At 49.3% G+C, this 18076-nt stretch overlaps 3 protein-coding genes across 3 annotated transcripts; all 3 read right to left on the bottom strand.

The window, feature by feature from the left end:
* Window positions 1-1232: 1232 nt before the first annotated feature.
* On the bottom strand, window positions 1233-3857 carry Triagg1_10048 (uncharacterized protein; the record flags this gene model as incomplete). The annotated part of the gene is made up of 2 exons (XM_062894077.1): window positions 1233-1290; window positions 1348-3857. The coding sequence occupies 2 exons, from the start codon at window positions 3855-3857 to the stop codon at window positions 1233-1235; spliced, it is 2568 nt and encodes an 855-aa protein (XP_062750974.1).
* Window positions 3858-4531: 674 nt separating this feature from the next.
* On the bottom strand, window positions 4532-7627 carry Triagg1_10047 (uncharacterized protein; the record flags this gene model as incomplete). Its single annotated transcript, XM_062894076.1, has 1 exon — window positions 4532-7627. One exon carries the CDS (start codon window positions 7625-7627, stop codon window positions 4532-4534), a length of 3096 nt encoding a protein of 1031 aa, XP_062750973.1.
* Window positions 7628-8335: 708 nt separating this feature from the next.
* Window positions 8336-17541, bottom strand: Triagg1_10046 (uncharacterized protein; the record flags this gene model as incomplete). The annotated part of the gene is made up of 8 exons (XM_062894074.1): window positions 8336-8355; window positions 8434-10877; window positions 10935-15399; window positions 15457-15794; window positions 15849-17234; window positions 17294-17336; window positions 17397-17444; window positions 17502-17541. The coding sequence occupies 8 exons, from the start codon at window positions 17539-17541 to the stop codon at window positions 8336-8338; spliced, it is 8784 nt and encodes a 2927-aa protein (XP_062750972.1).
* Between the last annotated feature and the right edge of the window lie 535 nt (window positions 17542-18076).

The following is an 18076-nucleotide window of genomic DNA, read 5'->3' as shown; positions in this document are numbered from 1 at the left end:
AAAAAAAAAAATGGGGGGTTCCCCGTATAAAAATTTAACCCCTTAAATTTCCCTCCATTAACCCCCCCCCCCCCCCCCCCCCCTCCACTAGTTCGACACACCGCATCACCTTTGATCTGTTCAGCTCCAGCGAGGCAACTAACCGCCTCACCGTTCAAATCGAAACGGGATGCCGATTGTTTGCGCCGTAAATGCCGTGAGTCTCGAATGTCCCACACGCACAGTGAAGCCTCACTTTTCGACACGCCGCGTAGCTCCTGAAACACTAACCCTACGTGTAAGAGAGCGAACGCGTCCCTGTTCCTAAACGAGGTCTCCATTCAACCGGGTGTCTAATCTCACCGTTTGCAGCACAGTAAGACTACTAACCACTCAATAACAAGAAGCTGGTAGCACGTCTGTGCTTTGGTGTAGCTTCAAAGTCTCAGCCGGAACATTAAATTCGTCCCGCCGTGTTACACTAGAGGGAACTCGGTACTCTGTACAACCATCTACATGGACTTGACAGCCCCGAAACCAGCATTCCTCGTGCCACGCTGTCTGTACAGGCGCAAGTGGGAGCTGATGAGAGCAAGAGCGCGACGATCGGTTCGAGTGTAATGACTCAGTGGGATGATCCCGCAAGCCTCTTTGACGTGGCAGTCTGTGGATGGTGATGCACGGCAAACAACACGTAACAAGGCGCTTTGCTTTTTGGTTGCCTCTTTTACTCATTCCATCCGCCAGAATCAACTCCAAAGGGGCCTGACAAATAGTATAGAGCACTGAAACGATTGCCTTATTCAATCCTCACCGCTAGATTCGTCAACTAGCACACTCTTAGATGCCGCCCTATGAGTCTCATCGACGTTTATGGCGTGAGGGATTTTCTCATTACACTGAAAATCACCAATCAGTTGTGGAAAGATGCAATCCTTCTCAAACACTCGTCTTTCCTGATGCAGACTGATTTATAATGGGGCATCCAATCTCTCAACGTCAGTATACAACTTAGATGGGGCAAAAGAACAAAGTAAAGTAGGGGCAGCAAACGTAGCAGGGACCAAAGCACGCGGTCGTCACGGAATCGTGGAATTCATGTAGCTACATGCTTTCTGTCTGCTAAATCCAAGTTGTTCGGGTGACTCTCTCTAACACGCCTCATGTACCGTTTGGCCCGCCAGGCCTTCTATCAGTGCCAAAGCAAACGCATATAAGCAAATGTGTGTAAAAAAACCTCCAACTACAGCCCCTTATGCCAAATACGTGTAAGAGTTTTCTTCTCTCTCAAGGTAATCCTTCTCAATCAGACTATTGCAGTAGTTAGCTTATCTGGTCATCGCTCTCAGAAATTTTTCAAATGCTTACCTCTCGATTTCCTTCTTGATGGCGGCCGGCTCAACACTGCCTCTCTTCTTAGTCAAGTTGATGACTTCGGCCACCAGCTCCGCGTGACCCATTGTCTTACGGCTCTTCATGATACGCACAATGGCAGCCTGGGTTTCAAACCGCCTGTCTTGCGCAATCTTTTCGTGCGTTGCCTTGTTTTCTTCCTTGGTCTCCTTCAACTGGATCTGGTTGATCTTGACACGATATTTGGGGTCGGTAAACGCCTTGTTAAATGTAAATGTGTCCGTAGGATTCACATCGCGCCCCTTAGGATGCTTTGTCAGTACACGCGCCTTTCCACAGGCCAATGATTGAAGCGTTCGGTCCAAATCACCCCCCTGGAGGCCAGTGGCGGCGGAGATTTGCTCATATGCCAAGAACCCTTCCCCAGCGACGTCGTTGAAGAGCAAGAGCACGGCGGCCTGGAACGCCGACACAAGGAGCTCCTTTGATCCTTTGGGAAAGGTTGCCTTGATGGCACAGTGCGCCAGAGAGTGCTTCCATGTCAAGACTCGGCCAGTGTGCTTGCTCTTGTAGTGCCTATCGAACTGGTCGATGCGTTTGGCAACCTCCTCGGGCACGTTAAGCCTAACATCGGGATACGTTGGCCAGGCGGCAGCGGACAGGATCATAACCTGCAGGTCCACCTTGCCAATGCGGTCGGGGTTGCCCTGGCACCACTCCTTGTAGGCTTCCATCTCATCCTTGGCGAGCTCCTGATCTTTAAACATTTGCTCCAGATTATGTGTAAAGTTTGAGCCACACTCGCCTCTCAGCTTGGTGAGCATGTTGCGTTCGGCATCTTGACTAGCGCTACGGCCCATGAGAAGGCGGCGGGCCAAGTCTTTCTTGTAAAAGGCCTCAAAGGCGTCTTTGCCCTCGATGAATCGGAAAAGCTCGAGAGCCTGGTCTAGCTGCCTGTCGAGCTCAGCATCTTCGTCAGCGCTACTAGCATGCCCTGCCTTCTCTGCTGCAGCTCGATCTTTAACGTCGGAAAGAAGCCCCTTGGGGAGGGCCCTGATACCACCACGAAGCAGCATGTCGATGTGCTTTGCAGTCATCTCGCCTATCTTGGATGTGCCCGATGGCCAGCAGTCGGCAATCTTCCGGTCATTCATGAATTTGCCAAACGCATCTCGCATTCCCCAAAGGAAATCTTCATCTTTGTTGAATGCGTCACGCACAGTCAGGTCCAGCGCTCGCCGCAGGTCCAAGAGGCGAAGCACCATTTCATCTCCTCGCTCCTTGTCAGACACAACCGTAGCCCCTGTTTCCCGGATGTAATCGCACCAAGGTGTCTTCAACTTCTTTTGTATACCCGACAGCCTAAGAAGGTCATACAATCCCTTGAGAGACTTCACATCTCGATCAGTCAATAAGTTGGACAAGCTACCCCCATGAAGCAACTTGTCGGAATATTGGTCGATAAGAATGTTGTGCGCTAGCGTCATCGATTGCCTTTGTGTCGTGCTGTCCAGGTTGTATGTCATGCAGCGCCGATCTTCCAGCTCCAAGAGGCGCTCGCATTTCTCAATGTACTCTTTCAAACTTAGAGGACTGCATGTCTCTCCAAACTCTTTGAAGTACGCCTCGGAGTGCTGTAGATAGACGGGCTCAAACTGCTTTGTGTATACTCCCAGCACATACAACATCATGAGAGAATCCTTGAGCAGCTCGGGCTCCTTCCGGCTGTCATTCCGGCGATCGAAGTCGATCAGCTCGCAAATTGCCAAGATGATTTCCGCTCCAATGGCCGGGCTTGCTTGAGCAGCCTGCGACGAGAAGGCCATTCTACAGAAGCGTGTAATAGCCAGGTCGTTTATTGAGGTGAAGGATTTGAGGAGCAGATATGTACGGTCGAGGTAGCTAAAAGTCGACCTGATGAGGATCTGAATGTCGAGTGAGCTCTGTGCCACGACATAGGTACGGATCAAATGAGAAGGGTGCAACCATACCGTCTGGGAATTCCACGTCTTCCACTCTGCCAGCGTCCTCCTCAGGACCTCAAGGCTGGAGACCTTGGCCGCGCTTTGTATCTTGGGTAAGACGACGCTCTTGAGATGCTTGTCAACCTTATCCTTGAGCGTCCGATACACCTTATCGGCGTGGTTACTGCGGCACATGTCCTCGACGCCGCGGTAGAGACGCTCCAGCGGGATGGCCGGGCTCCTGTTGCTAAAGATTGCGTCGAGAGCTTCCTCGAGCTCGCTCTCCGTCCGTGCATAGTACTCCTGGATCCGCGCCTCATGGTTGACGGGGCTGCGCAGATTCTTGATGACCAGCTTCCGCGCCCCGCTGTGCGGTTGAAAGGCCGACTGGCGCTTGGTCAGGTCGATGACCTCGGGCATCTTGCCCCTCGCTTTGGCGCTGGCCATGGTCGAGCTGTCGGAGAACCTGGGCCTCTTGGCTGCGGACGGTGACGACGACGACGAGGACAGGCGTGGGCGGCGGCGTGAGGGAGAGGTCGGTTCAACAGTCGCGGGTTGCATGAACGTCGATGGGCACGGGCACGGGCAACTCGGCGCAAGATTCTTGGACAGATGGGGATCCGGGACCGGGACTGTGATGATCGGGAGACGAGACGAGACGGGGCTAGTCGGAGGTTTGTCGCTCGTTTGCTAGCAGATGCCGTAATCTTTAGCACTGGAGAGATCGAGTAATCGGGGTGGGACTTGAGACTGGCGGTTTTGGGTCGAACTTTGGGGAGCTTTGGGATTTATTATGTCATGATGGATGGAGGGAAGGAGTTTACATGGGCGGGACCCCGCGATAACGAAATTCTCGCCTCCAGCTGCCCAATTGAGTTCCACGGGTCGATTTACAGGGGGTGTTTGGCGCCTAGCGACGCGCTATCGAGCTTTTAACGCGCTGCAGAACCCTTCAAAAGTCGATCGTAGCGCTCCTCCAGTCAACCAAGGTACATCCACGTACATGTACTGGACACCTCATGTACTGACGCGCATCATCTGACATTGATATCAATGACCCAGTATGGAATGCTTTCATCACGAGAGAAATCATTTCGTCACAATATAGCATAATGGTCCACGATGCCCAAATTAAATCCTGCCGTATTCTTGGATTTTCCCTCTCTATAGCAAAACTGAGATAATCATGACAAGATGCAACAAGATCTCGAGGTACATACACATAGCAAGCAGTCCTACTCTTTGCCAATCTCCAAGCAATCCTCGAGATATCTTGCAAGCGCCTCATGCGTAACAGACGTCAAAATACTCGCATCTACACCAGCTCGTCCAAGAGCACGCACCGTGTTATCAACGCTGAATCGCTTCATTCCCTCATACAGCTCCCACCGTGTCTTGTGGCCACGCACCTCTTCCTCTAGCATCGGCATCAATGGAAACATCCTCAGAGGCGTGTTAGTCTGAGCAGTCTTGAGCTGTTTTATCCAAGCGGCATATGAAACACTCTTCAGCTTGATCCCACAGAGCTTCCCAGTCAATTCGAAAAGTTCATTCATGTCGATCGATTTCCCAGCGTCCGGCGTGATGTGGTACGCATGACCGAGGTTCTGATCCGACGTTGATATGGCCTTGAGGATTGCTGCGACATGATCTACGGCCATGACTTCCTTTCGTTGGTTGAGCAGTAGAGGATAGGAGCCGAGCTTTGCGCAATCTGAGAAAAGTCGACCCATGAAGTCGTCTGGATTTCCCACCCCATTGCCGCTGCTGCACAGTATAAAGCCGAGACGATAAATCGCTGCCGGGAAGCCTCGACGCATCAAGCGAGATACCATCTCGTCTGCCACCCATTGACTCTGCCCGTAGCCATTCTCGTATTGTAGAGCTGGCTCAAGATAGGGCTCAAGCGACTGATCTTCTTGAATCAAGCCATCCTTCATCGTCAATCCAGTCGGACCAAAGGCGGAAACGCTGGAAATGTAGTGCAACGGCTTCAAATGCCCGTCACTAGCGAATTTGAGCAAGTGATATGTTCCTCTAACATTGGCCTCAATGTGGCTCGAATACGGCTGAGTGTAGTCGACATGAGCTCCAAGATGGTAGACGACATCCGTCTGATCGACCAAGCGATTGTAGGCACTCGTCTCGAGACCAAACATTGGCTGGCTAAAGTCACCAGCTACAACCTCAATCCGAGACTTGATCGACTCGGTGACGGAATGGCCGTACCGCTTGAAGTTGTCCAACAGCCTTCTTGAAGCTTGATCGCCCGTGGTAGCTCGCACGAGGCAGCGAATCTTGCCGATTTCAGGTGCTTTCAACAATTCCTGCACCAGAAAAGGCCCTATAAATCCGGTTGCTCCGGTAAAAAGCACATCGCGTATGTCTTTGCGTTGCGGAGCTTTGCTAGACAGGAATTCGATCTTGTCGCTGAACAGCTTGGCATCTTCCTCCATAATGGCGGTCACCGATTTCACATAACCCGACTTTTGGCCGTTTTGGGCTTGCTCAATAGCCAAAACCTGGTCTTTGAACAATGGATTCTCGTAGACTTGATCAGTCCGAAGAGCAACATCAAAAGTCTTCTGTATATGCCCCAGCAATGTCGTGACACCAAGGGAAGTCCCGCCAAGGAGAAAGAAGTTGCTCTCTCTATTGATGGCCTCTGTAGGAAGTGCGATGAGAATTTGAGCCCAAAGTTGCTTCATTGTCTTTTCTGTCTCGCTGAGCCCTTCAAAATCTGGCGTGTTGGCGGCTAAGATACAGGCGTGACGACTTTGAAACCTCTGTTCCAACAGCTCTGACATCTCTCTGTGGGCAATTTTTCCACTGCTGTTTAATGGCAGCTGTTCGAATTCAATGAGTTCTGGAATCATATACTTGGGCAGTCTCCTCTTTGCCTCAACAAGAAGTGCGTCGAAATTCCTCTGTCCATTCTCATATACAACGCAGGCAACAAGATGGTTGGCATTGGAGATGGAACTTGTATGCTTCAAAGCGACGACATTCTGAACCAGCTTTGTTCGCATAAGCTCCATCTCAACAACCTCTAATTGCACGCGGTGGCCGTTGAGCTTGACCTCCCGATTCTTGCGACCAGCCCAGCACATATAATCGTCGTACACATCAATCTTGTCACCTGTACGGTACAGGGGAATGTGTAGTTTTGGATCGTCAGGATGGGCCATGGTAACGAAAGACTCTGATGTTTTCTCGTCGTTGAAGAGATAGCCAGGGGATAAACCAGGTCCACCAAGCCAAAGCTCCCCAGATCCCGGCCTGGTGACGAGTTTTCCATCTTCGTCGAGGACGTAAGCTTCAGTCTGACATATGGGCTTTCCGAGGGGCATGCGACCCATATCAATATCTTCTTGTGTTATAACATGACAAAAAGAAAGGATAGAACACTCAGTTGGACCATATGCATTGATCGATTGCTTCGGCGCGCCCTCCCGGAAGACGAGTTTGCATGCCTCGACACTGGGCAGCTCCCCGCACACCATGAGCGTGTGTAGTTTAGAAAAGGCATTTGGACAGAAGCCTGCAATCTTGCTAAAGAGGCTCGACGTAATCACCAGAGTTGTAACATCTCTTCTCGCCAAAGTCTTCGCAAATTCGCCTGGGCTCAGGAGCTCCCGCCGGTCGACCACCACAATGGTGGCACCATGTAGCAAAGCAACCCATATGTCGATGAGCGAGGCATCAAAGCCAATGCTGTTAATATGACCGAATATTTGCCCGCTGGCTGTCGACTGTCCCCAGATTTCGTCATGGGCCAACCTTGTGATGCCACGACCAAGAACCTGGATTCCTTTCGGCACTCCGGTAGTTCCCGATGAGAACATGACATGGGATCTAAAGTCATTGGGGGTGTCTTTTGGTAAAAAGACTTGGCCTGGATGACTTGTCGTGAAAGAATTGGAGTTGCAATGCTTTGAAATATCCACATTGATCGTCACGCCTCCAAATTGAAGGCGATGTTTGTTAACGCCGTCAACAACCAAGTATTTAGCCTTGGCAAACGCAAGACGCGCATGAATATCTGCGTCTGAAAGCGTTGCTTCTAAAGGAAGGCAAGTTCCTCCTGCGTAAACAATGGCAAGTTGGGAAATAATATGATTGACTCCGTGCTCAGTCAGAATGCCCACGATATCTTGATGGGCAATCCCAGCTTCCACCAACGCATGGCCCAGCGATTGTGCCATGAGATGGAGATCTTTGTAAGTGACTGAAATATCATCAGAGATGATAACTATATCGTCTGGTTTGCTGCGGGACATGGCAGCAACAAGTGGGCCAATGCCCATTTCTTCCATGTTCAAGGATACCATTGTCACGAAAGAAGAACTCTGGCAAGACAACGCAGGCTTGAAAGAATAAGAAGTTCAGAAATGTGACTAATGTATTGCTGCTGGAGTAGTGTCTGGATTTACGAGAACATTGAACATAGGAGATCACTCTGTTTATATATTTACGCAAGTCTCCCTATATGCTCTCAAGTCACAACCTTCTGCTCAGGTCAGCAGAGCCTCGCGAACAGCAACCCCCGACAAAAAAAAGGAAAGGTAGTTCTAGACTGTACTGAAGCATGGGGGGACATAACATCGGGTGTGTATGCCAAGTGAAAACCCCACAAAAATCATCTCAATCACAAGGAAGCCTTGCGTTCTATTTGGAAATGGCCGGGTTGGAAGGATGGAATTCGACCAGCTGAACAATGCATGGATCAAGCTGAAACTCCACTTGTAGCCATTATATTGAAGTTTACAAGATAATTCTCAAAGATAACTTCCTACTCTGGGCTTACCTGCAGTGCCGTTGTTGGGTTAATTATGATATAAAAGCACGTGTGTGTTCTAGGCTTCGATTTCGTGTTACCACAAGATCAATTTTTTTTACCGTAACTGGGCCGAGCCTATCTTAGTTCCCACAATGATTCGTTTCCAGACCGTCTCTTAATGAAGTATTGTACAACCTGACTTTCTTTCATCTCATATTTACCTTGCCATCTGACCATGTCGGGGGATACAACCGATTTTTCATGCATAAGCAGCCCACCCTATGAAGACGAGTTAGTATACTCAGCTCTCATATCAAGTTAGAAGTCAGGTTAGAAAAAGGTCTCAGTATTACGTACCAGAATACAATACCGCAAGATTTCGCTCATCCGTTGCCTGGTTGATGAGATCATTGACTGTGGCCGTGACGCTCAGCGTCTTTGACAGCTTCTTCCTCACAACCTCCAGGGCTCGGTCTCCTTCAGATGGCTCATTCAGATGGCTCCCAGATTTCTTTCCCTTCTTTGTGTCCACATCTGCTTGGTCAGCGTCATCAATGCCGCCGTCATCATCCTGTCGGGCCTTTTGTAATTTGGCCAGCCGTACTGGAGACACGGACCAGCTGTAGAGAGGGTCGTATCGTAACACATCCAATATTGTCATGATTGAATACTGCTCCTCTCTGAGAGCATCAAGAGTGACCTCACAGCAGCGGCGGAACACACCCTCTGTCTTTGTTATCCCCATGCCATCCACAATATCTCTGGTAAGGCGGAAAGGTACGAGCTCCGGCACCGGCAGAATTCTGCCAGTCTCAAACGCGATACCCAGGTCAATGTGGACAACCTCTCCAGTCTTGGTATCCAGCAGGATGTTGTGGCCGTGGCGGTCTCCCAAGCCGAGCACATGTCCAAGCATCGATATGGCGGCCGTGCTGCGCGTATATGCTAGCCGCTTTACGAACCACTCGTCGGGATCGACAAAGTACTCCATGAAGAAGTATCTCATGACGGGTTGAAACTTCTCCGTGACCTTTCGGTAGGTGCTGATACGCTGTTCCACCGTTCTATTCTGGACATTGAATATCTCCTTTCTACATTGCGAACCCTTAAGATCGCGGGGGTAGTATCGCTCATGTGCCGGCATGAGCAATTCATGTAGAGGAATAGTGTCGCGGACAAACTCGATAAGTCCAGACGAGGCTGTCAGCGGAAGCACTTTATATGTTCGGATGCCTAGATTTCTCTGCCGTGTAGCTCTATGAAGCTTGAGCAGGGACGACACTGCCGCAAAGACTTGCTCCATGATGGCGTCTTGACGGAGGTCGTCCTGGCCACCCTTCACCAACTGCTTGTATTTTGCCCCATCGGTTCCAATCGCAGTAATGATCTTGGGAGCACTCACACCCGAGGCGATTGTCATGGTTGGTTCAAGCCTTGAGATCAAGGGGACTCTGGAATAATCCCTGTTGGCATTGACCTCGATGTGCATGGTCGGGGGAGGTATGCGAAACTTTGCGAGATAGTTGATCAAATTCTTGGCTGCTGTAGAATCTTTCAAAGCAACTTTTGCACCGGACTTGTACTTCGCTTGGTCTCTCTCTAGAGCAAGGCCGTGATAGCCTTTGCTTGTCTTCTCAATCGACACCCAGATATCGGCCACGGCTTTTGTGCTTGCAAGCTTTGTTGCGATTTTGTCGTTGGCCCTGACACGAAGAACCGCAACCTCGTCCTTTTGTTGCACTCTCGCTTTTGTGCCAGACCAGATATGATACATACCATGATAAGGGTGATCCACGCAAATATTGTATACCAAATTTGAGAGCAGCTCCTGAAACGCTGACTCTTGGTTCTGCAGTCGCGATGTCAGCTGGCTCATAAGGCCTGCGAATTTGGCAGTGGGGACTTTGGAGAGATGTCGCGTTACTGCTTTGTTTGTTGTTTCATCGTCTGACTTTTCGAACCACAGCGCCGTGAATCGCAAGGCATCATTGTTATGCTCGTCAGAAGCCGCCAGTGACAGCAGATAGTTTTCAAGACTTAGACGAACAAACTCGCTGCGAGTCATTTCAACACGGCGTAGCTCTTGCTCGTCAAGGTCAAGCCACTGTTTTTCCTTTGACAGGACATGTGTGTACTTGGCTTTGAGTTGCGAATCTCTCGTCGAGGAAATAAGCGACTTTAGTTCCTCAACTTCGTCATTCTTGCCTTTCTTCAAGTTTTGCAAACGTGCAAGATCCTCCAAACTGTCCGGATCCTGGAGCTGCTCGTCGCAAAAGACGGCAAATTGGTGAAATACTAGGCCCGCTTCTTTTGCCTCGACGCCTCCTTTGAGCTCCTTCAGTGCTGGCTCCAGATACTTCTTTTGTATATCCCGGGGCTTCTCCAGACGTGCAACGGACATCCTATGGCCAATCTTCGAAAGAAGGTCAGATCGGCTAACAGGTAGTGCCTGTTTCTTTAGCGCTGTGATGTTGTCGATGCCCTGAAGCATTTTAATGGATGTAGTCATCTCTCCGTGATCCCACAATGAGTTTGCGACTTCTATCTTGATAGCAACATCGACATGGACGCCCAAGTCTTCGCATGGCTTTATAAGATCGCTTAGAGCCGTCGAAATGTTTAGCGACTCTTGTGTAGCTTGGTGATAGCGATATATACCAGACGCCAAAAGCATCGACTTGATTTCCATCTGCCGTATGCCTGCCACGGAGAGTGTGGCATTTCCAAGAAGTGATGCATGTTGAGTAAACATACTCATGGTCGTTCCTCGACAAGACAAAATTTGGCTGACATCGTCATATCTGAATACTTTTTAGTAGCTGCAACTTCACTTGACATTCGGGGACATCTTCACTTACATGCCACTCTTCATCCATTGGCTGCGTTCCTGGAATCGGCTCATCAGACTCTCTAGTTCTGTTACATCTGCAATGTTCAGAATTTCGTCTAGCTCAGAGAGCGCTGCCAAAGCTCCCAGCCCACTCCTTAATGCTGTTGCATTGCGGTTGCCGCCGACTAGGTTTTTCATCGTACGAGCAAAACCTTCATATACAGCTGTCCGGACTGATGAGAGGTTCGTAGCCTGATGCATAGTCTGGTAAGCCTTATACGTTACAACAGCATGATGGTCGCTTGTAGCTGGCACGGGAAGGTTCCATATTTCAAGTCGTCTAGCAGTATGAAATGTGCTTTTTATAGAAGACGGAGTTGATCCAAGATTCTGCTGTGTTTGCATTAGGGAATTAGACAATCCGGCGAACCCAAGACTACCAAGTGCCTTTACTAGGGCATGGGCATCCGACTCTGAAGTATTTTGTCGCAGGCGAATATGGCTATCGTACTGAGCGCCTAAGAATGCTAGATTCTTTGTCCCTTCTTGCTCGTACTCCAAACGAGATAGGACGTTTGACAAGCTTGCATCTTCAGGCAGGCCATAGTACGCGTCCGGATCATCAATATTCTCAAAGATCGCCAACAAAGTTTCGTTGATATCCGCTTCTTTGGCAATGGAAGCCCTTCGAGATGCGCGGGCTGTTTCAGAAGTGGCTATTTCGGCGAATAATAGAGCCGTTTTGTGCATACCGCATCGGGTCGCGGATGATGCTGCCATAGAGTAATCAACATCCAGCCAGTGTAGTCGATCTGCTATAGACACTTCTTTGGGATATTCTTGGGTTCTAAGATAGAGAATCGTGTTGATCAGGAGTTTGATGCTGTCTCTAGCCGCAGGCTCAGTCGACCCTAGCCACTGCTTCATGGCACCGGAGAGGGCCTTCTTCGTAGTTTGTTGCTGCTCTAATTGGAAGTAGAGCACTAGGTGGACGATGAAAGGGAAGGCCTTTTCAGCAAATCCATTGACTTTTAGGAGCACTGGCGCAAGTACAGAGAGAAGTATTGAACTGGGTACGGATTGAGCAAGGAACGCACTCAACCGACGTAGCCAGTTCTGCGAGGTAACATCTTCAGCCCAAGAAAACTGATCATCTTCTGGTAGTTCAGTAGACGCGGCCTCCGAAGGGGGGGTGCGATATGCGCCCCATTGAGATGCAACAAAGAGCGACTCAGACAAGCTTCGCTGCCCCGCCGTGACAAGGGGAGCATCGTCTTCCACGACTGCTTGTGATATTGCAGTCCGCAAAGTGGCTTCGGCTAAACCGGCTGTGACAGAATTGGGATTCATAGTAAGATCTTGAAGGAGATGAAGAAGTCCCATTTCGGATCCATGTGGCCCTGGCGCTATCTTTTCATATTGATCAAGCCGTGTTTCTCGCAAGATATCTTCAGGTATAGTCCCAGAGGCTAGGAACGAACGGCCGACGACTCGTCCTACCCAGGATAGATAGTTTTCGCTGAGGCTTTGTGCTCCACAACTCTTCCATACCGCTGAAGCATGAGCGATGGCATTCTGATCGCTATCAACAACGTCGTTCCTGCTGTGTGTTGGGATCGTGAAATCACCACAAAGAAGGCCAAGGGCAAGTTGTCGTGAAGCCTCGTTGAGTAGCTGGCTCTCTGCTGTTTCATCATTTAGTATGTCTAAAAGGAGCTTACTCTCCGAAGTATTCTTCTCCGCATTCCCGGAAGATCGTATATGGGCTGCCGACAGTGTGATGGATTTGAAGAGGTCATTCTGCGACTGGCTCTCGAATCTTGGTGAGTTATAGTCTGCTAGATATTGACTGAACCACTCATGAAACTTCTGTGCCTTGCTCATAGTAGCCTTGAACTGGCTCTCCTGTGTAGTGCTGGACTGACTGGACTCAAGGAAAACCCTCAGAGATGCCAAAGCGGACAGAGAGTAGCCTGCAAGAAATGATGGTACTTGGGTCAAGTATGTTTTACCCCGAGCGAGTAAATATTGGCTAAGTCCGAGCGCATCGTCCGCGCATTCCGAGTCCACAATGAATCCCCGAATAGAGCTCAAGAGCATCTCCAAGCAATAAGACTCCAAAGCCACAGGTCCGGCCAAGGAGACCAGTATCCTCACCTTGCGAAGGACAGAGCACGCATGAAGAGAACCGAGCGCCGGATGCACTGTATTAAACAGCCTCCGAGCAATTGTAATTACCACGGCTGGCGTCCAGAGATCATGAAATTGGTATTCCGTGCCTTGGCAAAGGCGGATCAGTTCATTAAACACAGGCTTGACTCTGAACATTGGTTGTTGATTCGGTGGAAGATTGGCAGGTGAATGTGAGATAGCCTTGATTGCTTCCAAATTTTCGCCCGCATATTTGAGGTGCGCTTGTTTCAGAAAGACCTTCTCCACGGGATCTTCTTGATCAATAAGGTCAAACAAAAGGGCAACTATGTCGATGAAATGGATATATACCGACTCGATATATGGCTTTGTGCCCAGTTTTTGCTTGATACGATCTTCTCCCTTTGTCTTTTCTTGGCTCCCAAACGTAGTCGCATATAGTAAGCCATATGACAGCGCGGTTGCGAAGTTTTGTTGGATAAGCTGAATCTCTGGTATACCAACGAGTCGAGCTATGTCGGCACTTGTATTCTCCTGTCCTCTCATTATCGCTAGACCGATGGCTTCAGCTTGTGCAGATTTCAGCAAGTCCCCAAGGCTGGCATATCCAAAGATAGAATACGGGATGGTTTCAACAGTCTTCACTTCCAGCCAAGTGTAAAGCAGCTGGCGAGAAAACAGCTGAAAGAGTTCTGTTGGAGACCCGAGATTTAGGACAAGGGATATGTCAGCTAAACATCGTTTTGCGTAATCGGCTGATTGTGATATGTTGCCTGGAGTTTCAAAAATATGATAGGTGCATCTCCTGAGAAGGGTAGGCCAGCTGCAAGCGATCTTGGATAGAACTAATAAACGGAAGGCAATGCCTGCGCTACTGTCAGGGTCTGCTGGAAGGTTGTCCAAGATATCGACAAAAACCTCATCGTGCAGCATCAAAATATAGAGCTCAAATATATCAGCCACCCTCTCTGCAATGAAGCATTTGACCTTCATTGGACCCTTCTTCAGTATGAGTAGCAGCGAGGTTCGACATGAATCGAGCCCTAGGCTACTTCCGTATTCAGGATTGATTCTCAACAAAGTGAATAATAAGCGGGCGAGGGACATTTGAGTCTTGGGAGAAAGAATGCTGGAAGGCAAGCAGACTTTGACGAAGTGAATATATAGATCACCAACCATGTCCGCCAGATTCTGGTTATCTTGAAGCCAGGTGTTGCTTAGGCCGTCAATCACCTCAATGCAAGTGGTCTGCGCAACTTCACATGACTGATATTCCGGTTTCCCGACAATCTCTCCAAGTCTCTTGACTATATCCAAAGCCGATTCTCCGTCCATGATAAGGTCTGATCTAACAATCTCTATCAAGAGACGCTGGCATGAGAGTAGCTCCTCATCGGACTGTTTCAAGAGATCCTTGATGTATGAAGATGGCAACAGGCCTAGTTGGCTTCTGTCCTGGTGGATGAGTTTTAGAAGTGCTAATCGCAGCCTCGTGTCGATATCGAATGCTTGAGGATTCAGACAGAGCTGGATATTCTGCCTTGGGGTTGAATAAGCATTGGACGCCGTCACAACTTGGCTGTCGTATGAGCCGAAATCGTCATCTAGATCCATGAAGTCTGAATGGTCTCCTGAGCGCTGACTTGCCTGTCGCTGTTCCATGACTTCAGACATCTTGGAAAGAAGATTGAGAATGCCTGGACTCTTCGCACACATCTGGCCTAGGTTGGTTGTGCTGATTTCAGGTATGCAAGGCCTTAGCTCTTTCAAAGTTAACTCGACGAATGCTGCAGGCTCAACAGAACTCAATGCGGCTGAAATACCGCCCTCGGCTAGCTCCAATAGAAGCGTCTCGATGGAGGAAGACTGAGTCGAGTTGAGGTCGTTCAGATGTGGTATTAGTAACGTTCCCATGATACATGCAGACATAAGGCTTCGAAACCGATCAAATGATATCTGAGTTCCGCCGTCACTGGCCTTCTTTGTCCATGATACACACAGGTCTTTCAACTCTTCGAGTTTGGGATAGAGGAGCTCTAAAACAAGCTTCTTGAGAGCGAAAAAGCTGGTGGCATCTGCAGCCAGAGGGAGAGATTCTTTAGCTGATGAATACCAACACTCGTTGGAAATGGTATCGCTAGTTTCATGTCCCAATAAGAGAAGATACTCATTGAAGTCTCCAATCTCTCTCTGGGATATCCATGTCTCGCCCAACGAACCACCAGAGACGGCATCTTGGCAGGCTAAAGAAATGGGTTGGGCTCCACAGCATAGATGCAAAATATTGACGAGATCATTAGGGCGCGTGTGTGCAGATTGAAATGATGCATATGATAGCTCGCCTATTTAGGATATTAGTATTAGCATGTATCATAAAGCTTTCCAACCTTGAAACGTACTCGGATTCCACCGCAGGAAAACCCATCGTATGATGTGGCTTGAGGTACTATGGCTAGCGCTGGGCAGCCTCGAATTGCGAACATGGAATAAATGTGACATCAAGGCTAGAGACGTGTCGCATAATACGCTAGGTCCGTTGATATCTGCTGTTGTAATGATGCTGTTTATATCATCGGACAGGTTATGGTATGGCAAAACGTCAACTTCGATTATGCTGTGCAGTAAGAGACAAGCAGCACGACTTGTTGCTGGAAGGCTGACTGAACGGGCAGCCAAGTGCCATATTTGCCTCCATATATCCTGTTGAAGTCGACACTCTTTGGACCATAGAACGCAGCTATAGAGTCATGGTTAGTATTGGGTAGGCACAGACGGGGGCTCGATATCTCACCTGGCGCAGGCGATTAGGGCCCAAGACGCTGTGATGGCATTTTTGTCTCCAGCAAAGCCGACAAGGTCTACGAGAAGCTCGTCAACCTCACTGTGACTCAGCGTATTAGTTACAAGCATGAATGGAACTAGTTGCAAGGCAGTTCGAACAACTCCGGTATGTTGCGACTTGAGCTTGATTCTGATGGGATTTGGATCCTGTTGGATCCGTCGCCTTTTCCTAGGTTGCTCTCTATTGTCGGCATCGTTGTCGATGGTATCCTTTTTAGGACGTAACAAAATCGCCTCCAAGAGAGCAAGGTTCTGAACTATTGCCCAGTGGCTTTCTCCCTCGATATTGTGAGGACGGAGTCCAAATAAGCCAAGTTGCATAACATGGCCCCGTGATGGTGATGGGGTGAAGGTTAAATCAGCAAGTTGTAGACGAAACGCCTCGCTTCGTTTGGAATACTCCTGCCATAGAGGCTCGGTCAAGTTTTCCAATTCATTGCGAACATTTTCGTCCCAAAGATTGACCGCAAGATGCTCCAGATGTAGATGCATGAGATATATGCTCCTGCATATCTCATTCCTCAGAGCTTTGATGAGTTCATCCTGAGAGACCTTTTCCGCGCGCCACCAGTAGCCCATATGAGGCAGCAGGTCTTTCGCTAAAGCAATCGCGTCGTCTAGCTTATCTGCTTCAGTGGCTCGAAAGATTGTGTTGATGATTGAAAAACACAGTGTCTGCGTGGAACCGGGGCTAAGGTGCTTGGTATTCAAGACTCTTAGGGCCAGGCTGATAATGTCTTGCGCTCCCCGAAGGATCGGAGCATTGGCCGCTGAGACTAGATGGTAGAGGCCTTCGAGGGCATCTTTCAATGGGCTACCTTCTCTCTGACGTTGGGCTTGTGTTGCCGAGTTAGACCTTGGCAAGGATCGAGAAGAGGCAGTCGGTGCGGGAGAAGGCCTCGTCGTGTGAGGCAAAGAAACTGTGTTGGATTCAATCGGAAGAAGATGGTGGGCGATGTCGAGAAATAAGTCGACACAAGCCTGCCATGGCTCTGCCTTTTTTCTGGCAAAGAGCTCAGCGTTGGCCGGCCGAGACACAATTTCTGTCAACGCTTTGACATAATCTTGCAGTAACGGCCGTACAAAGTCCTCATCAGGTCCCGGCAAGACTTGAGTGATGTGATCTATGACAGCAAGCATCGTCTTTCGTCCTATCTTGGCGGCCCCACGGCTTGCTGCCATCCTGACTGCAGCCGCACATTTGGACAGCCGTGTTGCAGCAGTATTCGCCGTCGATTGTGCCTTTTTCTTGTCATAATAATTTGGCTTTTCATGGAGCACGAAGTTAAATATGGCTTCGAATATCTCGTGGTAGCTTTTGTCTCCTAGATCAGATCTGGATAATGTTAGAGCTGGGGGGCACCACGACACAGGGGAAGTACGAGTAAGTCATACAGATTCGCTGATCCATTCCTTGGGTTCAAACACTGGGCCAGATCTTAAAGAGAAACATTAATAATAATGAACCAGATTTGGGCAACTGTGGCTCTTCACGTACCACCTAAAGCTTTCTCACGGTCTTTAACGCCGCCCGATTTCACCCTTCCTGGAGTCAACGGTTAGTAGGAATAAGACACATTATAAGAGAAGGCGAAGCACGCACTCGCTAGGAGCATGACGCTCTCTCCTTGAGTGGACGCCATTGTGATTTTTGCATTCGAAAAAAGAAACGAATCTCCAAGTTTACTCTCTATAATATGACTATTGCAGGCTTGCTGATGCGAATCGGGTTTCTATGTGTATTTTGGCCATGGAGTGAGTGGTTCGCGTCGCGACAGTGCCCCAGCCGCCAATAAGCCGTTGGAGCAGCAGCAGCGGCAGTGCGTATGAGTGTCTATGATGAGAGTATCATAAAGAAGGGAAAAGGACGACGTGGATTAAAAAGAAGGGAAAAATCACGGGAAAAGAAATCACGTTATATATATATAAACAGGCGACTTTTTACGCTCAAACAACGAACAATTCACTTGCTTCCAGGCTTTCCACGAGCTGCGGCCCGTTGCCTAGAACTGCGTTTCGAGCTAGGCACAAGCGTGGACTTGTTGATTGTGCCGGCAAAATCCTCACCGCCTTCCCAAAGGCCGCCGCGAACGAGGCTGGCAGAATCGCCAAAATATCCAGAAGCTCCAATCCACCAACACGGTCGCTTTCTCAGGCTGGCACCGATTTGCGCGTCTG

Source organism: Trichoderma aggressivum, assembly GCF_033847375.1.
Source record: "Trichoderma aggressivum f. europaeum strain CBS 100526 chromosome Unknown scaffold_064, whole genome shotgun sequence".
Lineage (NCBI taxonomy): Eukaryota > Fungi > Ascomycota > Sordariomycetes > Hypocreales > Hypocreaceae > Trichoderma > Trichoderma aggressivum.
This window is presented reverse-complemented; position numbering and strand designations above follow the sequence as displayed.